This window comes from Sinocyclocheilus grahami, unplaced genomic scaffold, assembly GCF_001515645.1.
Source record: "Sinocyclocheilus grahami isolate Dianchi unplaced genomic scaffold, SAMN03320097.WGS_v1.1 scaffold24.1, whole genome shotgun sequence".
NCBI lineage: Eukaryota > Metazoa > Chordata > Actinopteri > Cypriniformes > Cyprinidae > Sinocyclocheilus > Sinocyclocheilus grahami.
In genome coordinates this window covers 3,268,077-3,288,431 of record NW_015505203.1, presented here as the reverse complement: position 1 = coordinate 3,288,431, position 20,355 = coordinate 3,268,077, and the positions used below count along the sequence as shown (strand labels likewise).

Below are 20,355 nucleotides of genomic sequence, written 5' to 3'. Positions count from 1 at the left end.
TCACTCATTTTCCTCATAGGAAAGACACATAATGCCCAGAGAAATGGACTGTTCTCTAATTAATTCATAAGAAAACCTTTCTTTGAATGAACACGCATATACTTCAGCTCATTGTGTATGTTGTTACTTTCCTTGTATATTGTCTTTTATATTGTATACTGTTTTATGCTGGCTTATGATAGAACCACTCGTTTATGTCATCTTACCTATAAGTAATCCTACCATGTTTAGTATCTATGAATTTGTCTTCTGATGATCTAAACGAGAGTGTATATTATATGTTCGTACATAGGCAATATATTAGTGTTCTAAGAATCTTTAGTAATTTTGATTCAAGTATGATATGCAAATTACCATGCTCTCACACAAAGGGTCATAAAACTCCCCAGTATTTCCAACCTCCCGCTTGGAATTTCAGTCTTTCTCATTGGACAAGCCCAACCTGAGAGGCGTGAATCTTCTCAGACCTTAAAAGGCTCACGCACAGTTCCGCCCATGTTTTTTTTTTGTCTTGATGTCCTTCTTCTGCTAAGAAGCATGTTGGAGCCTGAGCCGGTGCGGGCGTGCCCGGTTTTCTCCAACACATAGCCAGTTCTGTTAGATTCTGAGAAGATGAGGATGTGAGCTAGAACGCTCCGAAGGACACCCTAAGTTCGCGCCAGGCTTCGGCCTTGACTTTCCATTCACCAAGATCCTTTAACTCAAACTGGTTCTTTTTCATCAAGTATCATTTGATGTTTCCTTCAGGCTGTAGATCTGCTGAATATCAAATGGTACCATAGCTTAATGTTTTTATTTCTCTTCTTTTTACTGCCTAAGCTTTAACCCTTTTCCTATACCAACTGTATGCGTGTGTGTGTGTGTGTGTGTGTATGTTAGATTAGTTTAAGTGTTTATGTAGTTAAAGTCTTACTTGTATCACACTTGACATTGTTCATTGTTTACTCATAACTGGAGTTCCTAATCATGCAGATTTATGCTACATGCTCTGAGTAGTATTGTACAGTAAGAAAGTTATTTTCCTTAACCAGGAAATTAACGTTCTTAGAATTAACAGACAGTTGACACTGAGAGGTCAAACGAATGCTTACAGCGGATCTAAATATTTATAATGAATTATAACTAGTTATGATTAATTATTCATATTTCCCCTTTGAGCTGATTCGCTACAGCAGCGCGATACACAATGCGTAAAAAGACAGTAGAAGTCATTATAATCAGTAATTATGTCCCAACTGGATGCAACAAATGCCTCGTTTATAATGGGTTTTAATGGTGTTGTCTCATCACGCTGGGACACGGCATCACCGTATGGTAAGGGGCGTAACATTTCCGTCACACGCTTGAGGAATTTGGCCAATCACAACGCACTGGATAGCTGGCCAATCAGACACCTCGCTGTTCAGACCGATGAGCTTTCTAAAAATCGACACGTTTCAGAAAGGCGGGGCATAGAGGAGAAACAATAATGTACAGTATGTGGAAAATGTGTTTTTGAACCTTAAACCGCATAAACACATTGCATTACACCAAATACACAATGTTCCTTTTAGCAACATCATATGACCCCTTTAAATGTGTAATTGAAACAGAAATGTTAGTATAATTCAAAATACTGATTATGAGCATAAAAGCTCATTTAACATAGATGCACACACAAAATCCTCATAATACAGGATATAAAATTTATTATTATTATATTTTTTTGTACGAACAGTCTGAAATGTTCAAATTAGCACCATCAAAAGTATCAATTTAAGTACTGATCACGTGTGCAACTACTGACATACAGTACTGGAATACAGAAGCGATATTCACGGTACCTGGAACATGAAGCTGTTGCACCAGATAGTTCTGACAGAAGCAGGTAGATACAATATGTATTAAATAATCCCAACAAACATTAAAAAACACGTTTCATTTAAATACATACAAAAGTACAAGAACAAAACGTGGAGAAACTGCTGAATTTCACAGTAGTGAAATTTGTCTAGCACCTGTTGTGACCTTGTGCAACCTGGTAGATGAGAGCCAAGGTCTCGAACACACACACATATACGCTCTGTTCCAAAACCTAGTGAGCATTTAAAGGCATCGATGGCGTGTGAAGGTCAATATGTACGCCATGCATTTCACGCTTTACTGAAGTAGCATAAAACTCAATCAGTTGGCTTTGAAGTGCACGCCAGTTTGGTCACTAGTGAGGTTTCATGTCAGTTAGGATGCTCCCTAGCTCAGTAGGCTTTGAAACAGTCTCTCATGCACACATATGCAGTGTCACCCTCGGCCAGGGGGGCTTTTATGAAATACAAACGTAAAATTTCACATTTTCTCACCACATTCTGACTGTAATGTACCTTGCAAACTCCTATAAACTGTATTCAGATCTTAAATATGAGATTTGGATTGTAACGTTTGTGCTAAAATTCTGTCAAATAAAATTGCACAATGTGAGAACTACATTTAAAGGAAGGCATTATTGTCTCATACCAATGAGAAATGAATCAGATATACAAGACTCAAGAGTAGCTCTTAGTGTGTTTGAGTGCATTAGTTATGGCACTGCAGCACCATCAGACTAATAAATGATTCTGACATTAGACACATAAACAGTCTGTAACCTGATTTCACTGCACCTTAAAGGAACAGCGCATCCAAAATTAAAAAAGCACATATTTATCCTCATGTCCTTCAAAACCTGTATTACTTTTTTTATTCTGAGGAATAAAAAAAGAGAAGATTTGAAGAATGTTAATGCAACTTTTTTCTATAATATGAAAAGCATAGTTAGTTAAGGATATCAGGCTCAAAAAAAGACCAAAAGCACCATAAAAGTGTCTTAAAATTAGTTTATATCACACTTTATTTCTAAGGAGGTACCTCTGTACAAAAGTCAACATTATTGAAAAATTCTAGTGTTCAAAAGAAAAGATCAGCATACTGGTTCAGAATGACATGAGGGTGAGTAAATAATGAGATATTTTTTCATTTTGGGGTGAACTAATGATGCACTAAAGGCAGCAGTCCTTTGACGATGCAGTGGAGATCATGTACCTTGCTCTGTTAAAATATATGAAACTACACAACAAGTTTCTAAAACACAGTGTGGTAAATAATATAATCACTGTGAGAAACCAAGGTGAGACATTCGGTGTCCTCTCTGAGAGAGTCACTAATTAGCCTCAGTTTGATATAAAATACATAAACCTTAAAGAGAAAACTATTCGAATGGGTCACCTATTATCAGCTTGGCTGTTCGACTGCATCGAGATGGCTCTTGATGAATTAAATAACACAAGCTAATTCAGCTCTTTTCCAAAACCTAGTGATCTGCCTATGTAGGCAGTATTTTAAGGCTCTCAGTATGAGAGCTGTTCAAAAAGGTAGGCAGCATGATTATGCAAACTTCTACAATGACTTCTTTTGCTGAAGATGCAGAGAATGAGAACCACCATAATGCACTGTATAATCTATTATTGCCTGCATGCATGCAAGAATAGATTGTTATTATTCCATGCACGCATGCAATGACAGATTATGCTAAGCATTATGGAGGTTTTATTCTTTGATTATGCATTAACAGATTATGCAATCAAGCCTGCTGCTAGCAACAGCCAGATCATGGGTTCGATTCCCAGGGAAGGCATGAACTGATGTAAAAATTCAAACTATGAATGGATCTGCAATCTGCCGAATGCATAAGTATAAATGCACTGCAACAAGCTCAGAAAACATCTGAATTGGTGGATGAAACAGAAAAGATGATTATATATTGTATAAAATCCATTCAGTACCAAAAAGCATTAACAAAAAATAGTTCAGTCTAATAAAAAAAACTACAATGCTGTCCAATATTTGTGTGAGTATTGCATTGTTAGCTTAGAAACAGGTCAATTCTAAACTCTACTGAAATCAATTGTGATTGAAGGAGCAAGGAAGTTCACTAGGTTTTGATTACAGAGCCAATATAACAAGACAGCTAATTATAATAATAAAATCAAAAACAAAACAAAAGATTGTCGATACGGAGCTGGAAAAAAACAAGCTGTTGTTACAAAGTCCATCAGTTATTGGCCAACCAGTGGCCTTAAGAAAGCAGTTTTTGGTGAAATGAGCTTTACCCACAGTGCAACAGGCAGGCCAGTATGCTGAAGAAGTCACTTCCAGGGCCAAAGTGTGGATTCCAGCAAAACATGACAAAACAAGAAACCTTAAAGCCCGTAAACAAGAAACAAATGTAATGCAAGTACGCAAACGCTTGGCAAACACACTGCAAGTACATACTCAGTGCAGGGGGGTGATAAAGTTATGCATAGAAATGGTTACGTTTACGTACTTGCATAGAGTGTGTTCTGCTGGAAATATCGGTTCCACTGCTTTCATTTTTTCATGTAAGAACATTTTTAATAAGAATAAAAAACATTGTTTTTGACAGTACAAATGGAGAAGGCAAAAATAAACCTCTGTGTGTGGGAGTGCCAGGGTCATTAACTCTTAGGGGGCATTTTGTTGGTGTAAAAGTCTCTGCAGGTCTGGCAGCAGCGTTGGTACCAGCGCATGTCCTGGCACAGGTTCTTCTCTCGGATCACCCTGCAGTAAACCGCCCACTGATCCCCCGTGCACTTGTACGTCAATGCAGCTGCCAGGAATGACAGAATGACAGGACACGGCATTTCATAGATTCAATTATATGACACCATCCCTGACAACATGCATACATCAATCCAGACACGCAGGCTCATCTAGGAGATGCCATTTTTGCAACCTCAAAATATGTACAATGTTGCTGTTACACTATAAAAAAATGCTTTTTCGAAGGTTATTATTAATTTTTGGAGTGCATTTTACAAGAAAATATTACATTACAAGAAAATGTTACTTGCTAATTATTTGTGACACTTTCTAGCGATTTCTGAGTAAAAATGGCTTCAAAGTAAATCCTAGACATTCTGCAGATGATCATCTGCACTTGTTTAGATGATTCTCATTTTATTTGTACACAATACGAATGTGATGCTTTCCAGATGATGCTTACTTTAACAGATGTCTTGGCAATAAAATAATGTTTATTCGGTACAAATGCTTAAAGCAATGAAAGGCTTTGTTTTAAAACCTAGTGAGCCGTCTACTGTCTACATTTAAGACAGCATCCAAACTGAAATGGAAACGGACTAATTTGGATCACTTGACATAGGCAGGATTAAATTCATTTGAAATAAAATAAGGAATCTATTCAATTCAATGCACTTTATTGTCCCCGATGGAAACATTTGTCTTTTGTAATTCTGCCTGCGTCAGAGGTGCATATTATGCCTAAATAGGCAGCACACTATAATTTGGAACACAGCCATTAACACTATATAAAAGTAAAAATGTCCTATTTAATTATAATTAGGACATATGAGTTCAATATATCTACACTGAAATTAAATGCCAATATCATTTCAAATATAGATTTAAATTATATGAAATTCAATGAAATCAAAATAAATTATATGAAATTATTGAGACATAATTTCAATATATCTATATAATATAGCTTTATAATTAAGAGAAGTTCATGACATGAATGATTTCATGACATGAATGAGTTTTTAGTAGATAGTTTTTTTATGTGCCTATAATACATTTTAGTTTTTACTTTTAGTTGATTTAGCTTTAGTTATTTTAGTCCTTCAACTTCAACTAAACTTAAACTAGTTGAAATAAAACAGGATTATTATTATTATTTTTTTTTTCTTTCAGTTAATGTTGATTTTATTTATTTAGTTTTTTCTATGGTTTTAGTTTTAGGTATATTATTTTTATTTTAGTTATTATATTTTTAACACTAATATCTTGAAGTCTATATATCGTTATATCATAAAGCTCATCTTCAGCTCTAATTCAAGCAATATCCAGTAATATGACGTAACTTCAGAGGTGCATCAAAAAAATGAAATGGAAATAGATTGTGTTATATTTCTGGTTGAAACTGAACATTCACTGACATGACTGTGTACATCAGGATTTGATTGGATTATAAAAAGTACAGACAATAGGACAGTAGACTGCTGAAGTCTTACCCAGTCTAGGGGAGGTGATGGTGTTCACATTGACTTTCACATTACACGTCCCAAGATGACACTGCCTGTACGCGGTGGGCTTCAGGACTGCTGGGCAGTCGCTACCATGACGACCGGTCACTTTGTGCATGCATTGGACCACTCTGGACTGCAGGCCCCGCCCACAGGATGATGAGCACTGCAATGAACCAATGACGAGATCACAACAGATTAAAACATTTTCCATATCATAACCCGCTCTGACAGACAATACAGCATCTACTCAATATTTCAATAAAGCTTCTTTCTACTCTTACTCTACTTTGTAACTGTCATGTTTAAATTATAGATTTCAAATCAGGAATACAATCTGATAGCAGCGGCATCATATCTATCACCTGCTCTGAGTATGAGTCACTTTCACATCCAACCATCATCCCAAACCTGTAATGAGAAGCACTTATCAAAATAAGAAGCTTTATGAAGTTGTTTTCAAAATAAGAGATGATTTAACCTTTGAACAATTTGTATTGTAATTTTAGTTGAAATTTAAAATAAAAGTATTATTTTATTTTTGGGGGGTTTATTTTATGGTGAAATGTTACAAAAGCAATATTTCTTATTTTGTTGTTTAGTATTTTTTTTATTTGATGATAATATTATTATTATTATTATTATTAGTGCAGCCCTACAAACAGGCACAGCAAAACTGGATTTTTTTTTTAATCGCAATTGCAATTTTTATCGCAATTCATTGATTCTTAAGCTCAAATCATGCCAACAAAATCATATTTTTCAGGATGGTCAAGCTAATGCACATGTACGAATATAATATAAAATAGCAAACAGAGGCAATTGGTCAATTTAACTGTAAAAACAGTACTATTAATGAGTGTAATGATTTCTTCCATACATTATTACAAAAGTGGGTCATTTCCTATGCGTACAATGGGACAAATCTCAACAACTGATGACAAACAATTTTAGAATAAATGAAAAAAATGAATTCTAATAATAATAAATTAAAAAAAATTAAAAAAAACTTTCAACATTACAAAAAAAGTTACTAAATATGACAACAGCAACAGCTAAATAAACCAGCAAAAATGCAACCATACAAATTTAAACAATAACGAAACAATGATCAAAGGAAGGAAAATAAATAAGCATTTTTATACACAGAGTCAAAGGGCCAGCTGAGTCTCCGTCTTTGAACCAGCACTAGTCTTTGTATTACAGACAGTGAACTTTCACGGTCCCCTAATGAGCAGCGCTGTCTCCGGGCAAAGCCGCAGTTTTCTCTTTTCTGTTCAGAAACAATAACGATTCATAAGCCTGGCCCACTTTACATTGTGATCTGTAAGAGCTCAACTCTCAAACGTCTTCGGCTTCCGCTTGACATTTCTGCTCACGAGGAGTTTAGAACTACATTGTTTTCAAACAAACCACATACTGTACAGTTTATAAAGATTCAGACATTTTCACAGGCCTCCGCATTATCAATAAACTCCAAATTATGCATTGTTTAGTAAAGATCATAAATGAAATGGGCACATTACAAGACAACAACTAAAGTTATGAAATAGCCAATAAACATAAAACTGTGACTGCACAAAATATGAATTGATGAAAGCATATTCAAATCAGCCAAAAGATGTCACATACAAACACATACGAGATTCTGAGTGTATCTGATCACGGCAAACGGACTGAATTAGATTTCCAGAGGAAGACAACAGGAGGAAATGGTTCTCGAATGATGTGTCGTTATGCTTCCTGTGAGATGAGCAGGAGTCATAATGTCAGCCAATCAGCCGCCATCGTCACGCTTAAGACCCAAAGGAAGCTTTATTTCTCCAATAACACTCCGGCGAAATTAAATCAGCGCATCTCTGTGACAATCTAATACATTTTAATAGACGTATAGTTCGACAGGGCAGGAACAAATTCAGTTATTTCATCACTGGCTGAGGAGAGCTGGGAGCAGACAGCATGTTGACCTGATTATGACACAGAGGACATCAATACAGTCTAGATCAGGGGACCAAATACATTCAATATTATACACTAAGTGTTGCGTTTTAACATGCTTATAGTTTCAAAGTAATGCATTTATATAATTATATTCACTTGTGTTCAAAAGTTTGAGGTCGGTGCGATTTTTAATGCTTTTGAAAGACTCTTCTGCTCACAAGGGCTGCATTTATTTGATCAAAAATACAGTAAAAAGAGTAAAATTGTGAAATATTATTCCAATTTCAAATAACTATTTTCAATTTGAATATATGTTTAAAAAGTAATTTATTCCTGTGATGTAAAGCTGAATTTTCAGCATCATTACTCCAGTCATCAGTGTCACATGATCCTTTAGAAATTTGCTGCTCAAGAAACATTCCTTATTATTATCATCAATGTTGAAAACAGCTGTGCTGCTCCATATTTCTGTGAAAATCGTGATACATTTATTTTTCAGGATTCTTTGATAAATAGAAAGTTCAAAAGAACACCATTTATTTGAAATAGACTCTTTTGTAACATTATAAATGTATTTACTGTTACTTTAAAACAATTTTAATTAAAAGTGTTAATTTATTTCTATAAATACAAATCTGTAACACTTTACAATAAGGTCTCTTTAGTTGATGTTAGTTCATATTTATTTTTCAATTTTAATTTGTTAATTCATATTAGCTCACGACCATTAAATAATTTGAACTGATACAACTTTTGATTTGAATCATGTATTATTAAGTATTAAAATGAACACTAAGAATAATAAACAAAATGTTCCTTGTTAAATTTAGTTGACTAATGTTAACAAATGGAACCTTAGTAAAGTGTAACCTGCACATCTTCCAGAGCCCAAACTTTTGAGCAGTAGTGTAATTTGCCATTTGGTTCACTTTTCTAGAACAGTTTTATTTCTTCTGAGATCAAACAGTAATTGTCACAGACCCCCTGTTGGAGACCCCCGGGTTGGAGAAACAGAGCTGTCGGCTGCCATGACTGCAGACTAAACAAACGAAAATTGTTTTGCAAAGTGGCAAAAAGTGCATGAAAGCAATACACTTCCCTGCCTCCGAGGAACCCGAACTCCTTTCAGCGACGCACAGAACTTCACGTTTACAGGGGACGACGGGCTATTGAAAATGAAATCAGTGTGGCAGGTTAGCATTGATCTCAGCGCTGCCTGTCGCCAGAGTCTAGTAAATAACTGCAGTCAGGGAAAGTGTGAGTGGAGTGATTTCACAACGACACCACATGTGCTGTGAATGAGAAGAGACGTCCCAAAAACATCTCATCTGCTGATCAAAGGCGGCTCTGAATCACAATCTACGACTCCCTCAAGAGAAGACCATGGCTGATTTGAGCTAATAAATATGACAAAGCTCTTTAACGTCTGTTGTGTGAAAGGAGAGCACCCTTACAGACGAAGAGCAACACAGAAACTCCTGAGATCTTCTTAACATTAACAGAACACAGCATTTCAAAATTACTGTGGAAACTATTTTAGAAATGCTACATTACCACAACAGTAGCCTAGAACAATGGCTAAATAGCTGTTTGGATTTTGGTCAAAATAAAGTGGGCTGTTGGTTAGTATTGATGGGATATTTTAGCCAAAAAAGGTCATTGTTTATTTACTCTCATGTCATTCCAAACCTCTATGACTGTTGTTGCTGTTAACTAAAACTATTAAAAATCTAACTAAAATAAAGCTTTAAATAGATTAACTTGAAAAACATTGTTACTGTTATTAATGTTGTTAACTAACACTAAATAAAACAATTAAAAAATGGTTAATCGTAATCTAGTTTTATTTCTTAAAACTAGAAAGAATTTAAAACTGTAAAAAACAAAAAAAGTAAATCAAATAAAAAGTTTGAGTTGAGGTAATAAAATTAAATCTGAAATAAATGTAATTAAATAAATCAAAAATAGCTAAATACCTAAAAATGACAAAAGCACATACAATTTAAAAAAATTTAATCAAACTTAAAATGAAAACTGTAAATATATTCAAATTATTTCAAAATATTAACAAATAATAAAGTATATAAATAATACTGAAATGCAAAAAAAGCACAAAATGTTCCAACGCTTTTGTTGTCCACGCTGTAAAAAATTTGGTGCAGGATTTACTTTGAAACAATTTTCACTCAGAAATTGATAGTACATTTCACAACGATTACAAATAAATGAATTTAATTAAACATTACATTTTTAAAAGACTCAAAAAGTATTTTCTTGCAAAACATTCCAATAAGCTTAGTTTTATTTCCAAAATATTTGTGTGTGTATATATATACAGTGGGTACGGAGAGTATTCAGACCCCCTTAAATTTTTCACTCTTTGTTATATTGCAGCCATTTGCTAAAATCATTTAAGTTAATTTTTTTCCTCATTTCCTCACAGCACCCCATATTGACAGAAAAACACAGAATTGTTGACATTTTTGCAGATTTATTAAAAAAGAAAAACTGAAATATTCAGACCCTTTGCTCAGTATTTAGTAGAAGCACCCTTTTGATTAATTGCAATTAATCGTTTGACAGCACTAATATATATATATATATAAATTTACAGTGTACACAATGAAAAAGTCCAATGTTGTTTTGTATTTTGTAGAAGAGAAATTCATGCTGGATTGTAATGTCATGAGGGTGAGCAAATTATGCCTTTTTAATTCTAGCTATAGCTTTAATGGTGTAGGTGACAATGGGCAATAGAATTAATAATAAACTGCAGAACTACTACAGTAAAAATGCCTGTGCAGGAATGCTTTCCCACTCCTGATGTGATAGTAGCTCGTCTTTTCTGCAGATCACTGAAATGAAAAGAATCAGGTCTACAGAAGGAACATCTGCTCTTTGCATAAATACATGACACATGCAGAAATATCTGACGCTTTCTGCACCAGCATCTCACTAATGGGAGAATCTATTCTCCTCTCATTTCGGCCCCGAAATGATACAGCCTACTTCACAAACAAATGTCGCAGAGGCTCGTATAGTGAATACCGAGAGCTCGGACGCATGTAAAATCCAGCAGTAAACCACAACAGGCCATGCAATGATGTTACCGTATTTTTCTAGCCCTTGATAAAACACAAAAGACAAATTTAATGCAAAACTAATCAGGCAAGTTGAGATCAGACAATCACACCCTCACCAAAGATCAATGCCACTAATCGATGCTCCGATTAGTTGTGGAGTCTTGAAGGTCATCCATAAAGGTGCATGAAATACTGCTATAAAAATGTACACTGAGCATGTATCTCCGCAAAACTAAAGAACTGAAACTTTAGTTGACACAAAACGGATGTTGAAACTGACGTTACTACCTTATTGTGGCGTATTTCCAAGTTTAATGGCTAAATGATGGCAGGACTTGATTTTATCCATCAGTTGTTGATTTGATTGTGAAAATTGAGCACTACAAACTGGATATAAAGGCAGAACAACTGAATGCGATTGGCTGCAGTGCGGCCTCACATACACTACTATTTCAAAGTCTGAGGTCAGTAAAGATTTTTTATAAGAAATTAATATTTTTATGCCATTAGATGCATTAAATTGATAAAAAGTGACAGTAAAGGCAGTAAATATTTATATTTTTCCTTTGAACTTTCTATTCATTAAATAATCCTAAAAATATATAACAGTTTCCACAAAAATATGAAGCAGCACAAGTGTTTTCAGCATTGATAATAATCAGAAATCTTTCTTAAGCAGCAAATCAGCATATTAGAATGTTTTCTGAAGGATCATGTGACACTGAAGACTGGAGGAATGATGCTGAAAATTCAGCTTTGCATCACAGGAATAAATTACATTTGAAAATATATTCAAATAGGAAACAGCCATTTTAAATTGTATTAATATTTTACTAAATTACTGCTTTTACTGCATTTCTGACCAAATAAATGCAGCCTTGGTGAGCAGAAGAGACTTCTTTCAAAAACTCTCACCGTCCCCAAACATATGGTAGTGAACATCATAGACATCAAATTAGCATATCACAGGAAGAGCAAGTTATTATTTTATGATTACAAGGTATGAAATGCATATATGAAAAATAAATGCACAGCTGATTCATCCACAATAAGTCAAGTCAAGTCAAGTCTGCTTTTTTGGCAATTCTTCCACATGTACAGCACATACACACAGAGAATTGAAATTGCGTTACTCTCAGACCCTTGGTGCATACAGATAACACTAACAGTAGAACATAAATAAATACAGAACGATACAGATTAAATATAAAATACAACTATACAAATAAGGTCAAATGTAAAAAAATATTTATAAAAGCAGCACAAGGCACATGGCAGATAGAGTGCAAACCAGTGAAGTAACAACAGTGCAGATATAATGATTTGTAGTGCAAAGAGCTTATTTAGACTGATTAAAGACAATAAGATCTGTATGCATTAAGAAATTAAATAGGGTCAATTTTGATTTAATGTTGACATCTTTGCCAAAAATATTTGTAGAAATGTACCATTTATAAAGTGTCAGCTTCGTTCTGTGATCTAAATTTTGCTTCTCGTTTATTAATATTGCAGAATTAATAATATTCTATATATCAAGTTCTGCTGCATTACCTCTGCTGTATTATGAATGATATTTCTCAATATTTCTTATTCACCCAAAGCCTCACAGAAATTTCCATGGAGATTTAGATTTTCACTTCCTATTCTCCAATAAGCAACATAAATAAATGCTTGATAACTGATGGTGTAGGCGTTATGTCGTATCTTGCCAATCCGTTACTGAAAATGTACATGTCAGTGAGCCTCCAACAGGTCAAATCCTGTAAACGTCAAACAAAAGCAAAACACATGCTGCCATTTCAGCACTTGACCCTGGTATTTGCTGCTTGAAGCTATAATACTGCATATATGATTACAATATTTTTTGATAAAATGCATAGATTTGGTCCTGGATTCTGCTTGGCCAATACAGTGTTATAGAAATGCTTAAAAAAAGCAGACCTGTGCACCCATAGCGACCAAATATTAACATTAGTATACATGTCAGGAACTACATTTTGTAGCGTAAGTCATGTAATATTGACTAACAATGACCCTGTACTCGAGATATCAACATCGACTAATGAAAAACCCATATTCCCAAATAATTCTACAACTACTGTAGAAGTTGACTTCCAGCCTGTGCACCTGAGACTCTGAACCATGAGAAACAGCACTATGGTAATGGCGTGTCTGCACTGAGGTGGCGAGAGCTCATTACTGAGAAACACAAAGCTCAGGAGAACGAGAGGAACAGACAGATGGTGCTTTACAGGCATGATGTGACCCTGGGCCGCGGCAGTCAGCTCCACTGGGGGGGCCCACATGCATCACATGCGACAGCGCAACAAACTCTGATTCAGCTGAAGACCCGCGGACGCGTGCTCTCACTGGCCTAATGCTCGCCTGTCGGCTTTCATTTGACTCAGGATAGAGTCTGATGTTTCACAACTATGCTGTGCAAAGAAATATTATGGGTTCTGGACAAGCGAAGCTCAATCGACAGCATTTGTGGCTTAATGTTGATTACAAAAATAATTTCCATTCACTTCCTTTTAAAAAAAAAAAAATTCATAACTTAAGGTTATAATGAGGGTCTTTTAAATGGAAGTGAATGGGGCCAGTTTGTGGAGGATTAGAATAGTGAAGCATATAATTTTGCAAATATTTATATTTACAAAAAGGTTTTGGGGTTGGCTTCACACAGAAATGGTTAAGTGATTTTTTTATACTAAAAAAGGTGTGTAGAGGTGTGACCTCGGAATCCTGGCCAAATTTGCCCATTGGCCTCTGATCATCATGGCCCCTAACAATCCCCATATCTGCTGATTGGCTTCATCACTCTGTCTCCTCTCCACCAGTAAGCTGGTGTGTGGTGGGCGTTCTGGCGCACTATGGCTGCCGATCCAGGTGGATGCTGCACACTGGTGGTGGATGAGGAGATACCCCCTGACAATGTAAAGCGCTCTGAGTGCCTAGAAAAGCGCTATATAAATGTAATGAATTATTATTATTATTATTAAAACCATGTTAACATATATTGTTTTATGTCACGTAGCTGAGCTATAAAATTTTTTTTTTTACAAATCAGCCCTATCCACATCCATTGCAAGTGTCTTATTGTAACAGATTTTTTTTCTTGCGTTTTAAAGAAAAGTATGAACAAGGGGAAAAAACACAGTACTATTTTAAAATAATATTGCTATTTAAAATAACTGTTTTCTGTTCTTAAGGTTATAATGAGGGTCTTTTAAATGGAAGTGAATGGGGCCAGTTTGTGGAGGATTAGAATAGTGAAGCATATAATTTTGCAAATATTTATATTTACAAAAAGGTTTTGGGGTTGGCTTCACACAGAAATGGTTAAGTGATTTTTTTATACTAAAAAAGGTGTGTAGAGGTGTGACCTCGGAATCCTGGCCAAATTTGCCCATTGGCCTCTGATCATCATGGCCCCTAACAATCCCCATATCTGCTGATTGGCTTCATCACTCTGTCTCCTCTCCACCAGTAAGCTGGTGTGTGGTGGGCGTTCTGGCGCACTATGGCTGCCGATCCAGGTGGATGCTGCACACTGGTGGTGGATGAGGAGATACCCCCTGACAATGTAAAGCGCTCTGAGTGCCTAGAAAAGCGCTATATAAATGTAATGAATTATTATTATTATTATTAAAACCATGTTAACATATATTGTTTTATGTCACGTAGCTGAGCTATAAAATTTTTTTTTTTACAAATCAGCCCTATCCACATCCATTGCAAGTGTCTTATTGTAACAGATTTTTTTTCTTGCGTTTTAAAGAAAAGTATGAACAAGGGGAAAAAACACAGTACTATTTTAAAATAATATTGCTATTTAAAATAACTGTTTTCTGTTTGATTATATTTTAAAATGTAATTTATTCCTGTGATGCAAAGCTGAATTTTCAGCTTCATTACTCCAGTCTTCAGTGTCACATGATCCTTCAGAAATCCTTCTAATATATTGATTTGCTGCTTAACAAACATTTATTATTATTATTATTATTATTGATGTTGAAAACAGTTGTGCTGCTTCATATTTTTGTGGAAACCATGATACATTTTTTCAGGATTCTTTGATGAACAGAAATGTCAAAAGAACAGCATTTATTTGAAATACATTTTAAATGTTTTTTTACTGTCACTTTTGATCAATTTAATGTCCCTTTGCTACATAAAAGTATGAATTTATTTTTTTTAAATCTTACTGAGCCCAAACTCACTTTTATATGCCAACTTCTGACTATTTGGTCATCCTACCTTGGACCATTCGCCGGTCTTCCACTCATAACATTTGGAGTGATCCTCACATGTCTCCACCTCTGCTGGACGAGACACGGGATCACAGAGACCCTGAGGATTGGTGCAGGTCACTGTCCTCTTCCTGCTGCCGCGACCACATTCAGAGGAACACTGGGACAGACAAAGACAACGAGATGTCAGAGGATAACACCAGGAAAATAAGTCAGCAATTGGGTGCAAAGGAGGATGGAGATAAATAAAGATATAAGCAAGAGCGCTGGTCATTAAAACTGGCTTCCTGTGGAGTCTCACTTCGCCGCTGACTAAATCTACTCTAATGAAGTGCTTACAACATCAACATCAAGATCTGAAACTAGACCCAGATGCTCAAAAACAACCACAGTGCCCTCCATAGGCCAGGACAAATGCCACAGACACAAGCGCACATATCTTTTCTTAGAGACCCTCACATGTCCAACAGTACAGGATGCGTCTCAAAAGCAACTGTCTTTATAGAATATACTTTTTATGACAAGTCATCATATTATATTAATCAAGGCTTCCTGCACCAGAAAATGCTGTAATTTTAGTACATATTTTGACATTTTTCACCCTATGCTGCTGTACCTTTAAAACTATAACAGATGGGCGTTTGTATGTAAATGTCATATCTTAAGAGGCCATTTACACAGAATGTGGTTTTGCATTCTACTGTATTTTGCTGCTTTCCATTGTTTTTCTACTTAAACCTGATGATAAATGGATGTCTTTGACCACTATGCTCATGTTCAGCTCTTAAACAATCCCTTTTAAGACCTTGCTTTTTTCCCCTTTCCACTGTCCTGCATCTTGCGTTTTCTGTGTGAACGTCCTTTAACTGTGATGAATTCTGAATTTCGAACAGCATTTATGGCACAAATTTGCATTTTTATGCAACTGGCAGATGCTCTTATCCAAAGTGACTTACAATGCATTCAAGATACACATTTCTTGCTTTCCCTGGGAAAAGTCATGACCTTGGCAGTGTTAACGCCATGCACTCCTGTTTGAATTACATGAATTTTGAAATTGGCTTTCAAAACATTTCAAGCCAAAAATAGTTTAAAATAGTTTTTTTAAACCGAGTCTCTTTTTTATTCCACTGCTCTGCATTTCATGTTTTCTGTGTGACCGGCTCTTAAATGTGACAAATTGTGAACAAACCCTTTTTGCATTTTTCCATAAATATAATGGAGCTTTATTTTGCTAATGTTAGGGGCCATTCACACAGAACATGCGCTTGCATTTCTCTATCTGTGTAATTTTTTTATCATTATTCTGTAAAGATGCATTAGACAGTAGGGCAGCAAAACGATTAATCGCCATTAATCGCATTCAAAATAAGTTTTTGTTTACATATTATTTGTGTGCGTACTGTGTATATTTATTATGTATATATAAATACACACACACACATGACTATATTAAGGAAAAATATGTTAGATTTATATATAAAATATTTATATATGTTTAAGCTGTAAAAGCTAGGATTTAGCTGTTTAAATCCTAATTTTTTATATACGTATAAAGTTGCATACATAACTTCACACAGAAAAGGTTAGTAAGAGATTTTTCCACACTGAAATCATGTTAACACATGTGGTTTAAGTCTCGTGGCTGTACTATTGAGTAAGTTACAGTGAGGCAATTGCAATTTGGAGGGTTCAAACAAAAATGCAAAGCTTATAATTTAAATTAAAGCACCTACATTCATTAATCTGTGCGTTTTTTAAAAGATAGTCAGGTTAAAGTTGGTCAAAAAAGTTTTTGGGTCAATCAGATGAATTCTGGAGAAGTATTTTGAGTGCATTTAGTGTCTTCTATTCAAGTATCCTGTGCTACATTATGCTGTTTTTAAGCAAGAATGCTTAAAATATGTTTAAACATTAGATCAAACTATTGTACAATGTACATACAACAGCAAGAGCAAAATCTGCTGTCCATGATGTGGTATCTTTAAATAATTCCTGCTGACTTGAGCTCAAACCTTGGACCATTCGGAGGCCTCCCAGACGGTGAGGCAGTGGCGTCCCTCGCAGTGCTGTACGCTGGCTGGTTTGGAGCTCAGACAGTACAGGTCTCTGGTGGGGATGTATGTGCCATTTTGCAGCTGGTACACGCAGCCAACTTCCCTCTGCTGCAAGCCTTTCCCGCAGGTTATTGAACACTGCGTCCAATCGCCTGTCACCCACCTGAGAGAAGCAGAAAACACAGAAAAGACGTTAATACAACAGTTTTGTCATTATTAAAGGGCTAGTAATTTTCAAAAATGAAAATTAGCCCATATTTTACTCACCCTCAAAGCATCCTGTATATGACTTTCTTCTTTCAGACGAATCCAATCGGTGTTATATTAAGTATTATCCTTGCTCTTCCAAGCGTTAGAATGGGAGTAGGGTGTTTTTTTCAACAGTCCAAAAGTAGTCAAATAAAGCGCATCCATCCATAAAACTTGCCTCACACGGCTCTGGGGGTTGAATAAAGGCCTCCTGTAGTGAATCGATGCGTTTTTGTAAGAAAAATATCCATATTTAAAACGTTATAAACACTTTTCTCTCACTTCTGCTGACTGTAATTTTGGAACATCTATCCATATTAAAACGTGCCCGGTGAGGCACGTTTTAATATGGACCGATGTGCTTTATTTGACTACTTTTGGACTGTTGAACAAAAACACCTGCCTACTCCCATTCTAATGCTTGGAAGAGCAAAGAAAAATGTTAATATAACTCTGATTGGATTCGACTGAAAGAAGAAAGTCATATACACCTAGGATTCCTTGGGGGAATTTTCATATTTGGGTGAACTAACCCTTTAAAGTCCTTGTCAATATTCAATGCATTAAACTGTAGTGAAAGTGATCTGAAGTCTGAAAATTAACATGTACACTGAAACAAGTCCTTAAAGTCAAGCATTTGCAACCTTCTGTAATGTAATGAAAAACGCAGCCAACATCATATGTTACAAGTCAGGAAACATCATAAAATCTGGATGTTTTAATCGTCAGTTTACAGTCTGACTGAAAATAGCAGATGATTATCTTTATTGCCACATAAGCGGTCATGAAATGCACTTGTGATTTACGTGCAGAAAATCTCAACAGATGAAACAGAATAAAAATAGAGACATCTTTATTAACTGCTTAAACGACACAATGAAAGATGACAGAGAAGCATGTGGAAACCTACAGAAAGCTCTTCTGTCCCACACTCACATCCCACTCTTACAAGCACCAAAATAAATTTTGCAGTTATAGACAGAAATAGAGGTGTGCAATTACTTTTCCAAATGATCGGACTTACATCATACACAATAAAAAGGGGTGAAAAAGTCCCTGAGAAGTACATTTATGGAGGCACTTGAGCCTTATCTACAGATCAGAATATCCACTTGGAATTGGGCTTATTAGACAGAGAACACCCTGTAAGACATTCAGAACACCCTAGAAACAACCTAGTAGTGTTATTTATACACTAATTTAGTATTTATTGATGTTTTGAATAATCTTTTATTTTGATATTTTCAGTTTTTGTTAGTTGACAAGGCAAAACTCCAAATTCTTTTTAAATCTTTATTTTTCATTTTTATGTTTTAGTAATTTTAATTTATTACTTTATTTTATTTTTATATAGTACTTTTATTTGATTGTTGACAATACAAAACTCCAAATATTCACTTACGTTTTTAAAATTTGTAGAGTTTAAGTCATCTTATATTAATATTTGATTTAATATTAACTATTTTTTTATAATTTCAGTGTTAGTTAAAAATAACAACCCTGCAAACCAGATGCACAGTAGTGAGTTCTGCACAAGCAAACAACCCTTCAAATTTTCTTTAAAAGATCTAAAAAGCCAGCTGACAATCTTATTTTTGTATTTTTAAATGATTTAAATAGCACATTAAGGCCCATTTACACCTAGCCATAAAGTTTTAAACAACTTGACCTGCTAAGGGACTGCGGATGAAAATTAGACAATGCGTTAAATAGAAACATTTATGCTCAAAATTGCACATGGTTCCTTTCCAAATAAAAATAAATAAAAACCAGCACAGAGGAACATACCTGAAAAACGAGCTTAGAATGAATATGATGTTATTCTCTATTGGCATGGACCTTAACATAGCTAGCATTATAATTATCATTAATGGTGTGAACAACCCTTTACTGTTAGAGCAAGAAAAAATGTGCAAATGAAGTTATAATTCTGTAAGCATAATATCCATCCCTTGTTGAAGTGAACCAGCCTTTTCTGCTCTGAATTAACAACTTCATGTCAATATCTTATCTCTTCTAAAGCATGTAATGTGAGACATACCGCATCTTGAAAAGCTACAGATGAAGAAACCATTTTGGGAATCAGAGCAACCTGATTTTATCACACAGGATAAATCAAATTATACATATTGCACCTAAATTGTGAAACCACTACAAGCTAACTTGATAAAAACAACGTGAATTATTGGTAAAAAAAAAAATAAGCAAACACAATAAATATGAAGACTTTAATAAACCGAGCAGAGAAAGAGAGAGAGAGAGAGAGAGTCAAACATCTATTCTTGGGTTTGGTTAAATGAGTGTAAATAATCATAATTCTCATGTTCCCGGGACAAACATATATCGTCTGAAATGCTGTAGTTAATTGTGAAGGAGCATCTCTGTGATGCATGATCCTTGACGAAGAACATGCATCCATATTTCACAGGTGAGGCTTTCACCTGTAAAAAATCATGCATCCATATTTCACAGGTGAGGCTTTCACCTGTACAGAGATGACCGCAACAGACCAGGTTATCTATTTTGTTTAGAAGTTTTTGTCCTGGATTTGTTGGGAACCATATCCACCATGAATCTGTTAAATCTAGAAAGAGAGGAGTCCCAGACTCTGATCCCAAATCCATCTGGTTTGACTCCCTATTGAGTTTTGTGTCAGCTGACGACATAAAAACACACAGCACACACAGATACAGGT

General features: G+C 35.2%; 1 protein-coding gene across 1 annotated transcript in view; it reads right to left on the bottom strand.

The window, feature by feature from the left end:
- Positions 1–3,824: 3,824 nt before the first annotated feature.
- Positions 3,825–20,355, bottom strand: part of LOC107563246 (A disintegrin and metalloproteinase with thrombospondin motifs 17-like) — a 122,277-nt gene continuing 105,746 nt past the window's right edge. Inside the window, exons 22-25 of the mRNA XM_016248067.1 lie at positions 17,370–17,574; positions 15,362–15,514; positions 6,066–6,243; positions 3,825–4,639 (exon numbers count right to left, since the gene is read on the bottom strand). Coding sequence (XP_016103553.1) covers positions 4,488–4,639; positions 6,066–6,243; positions 15,362–15,514; positions 17,370–17,574 — 688 coding nt within the window. The 3' untranslated portion in view covers positions 3,825–4,487. The remainder of the gene's footprint in view (positions 4,640–6,065; positions 6,244–15,361; positions 15,515–17,369; positions 17,575–20,355) is intronic.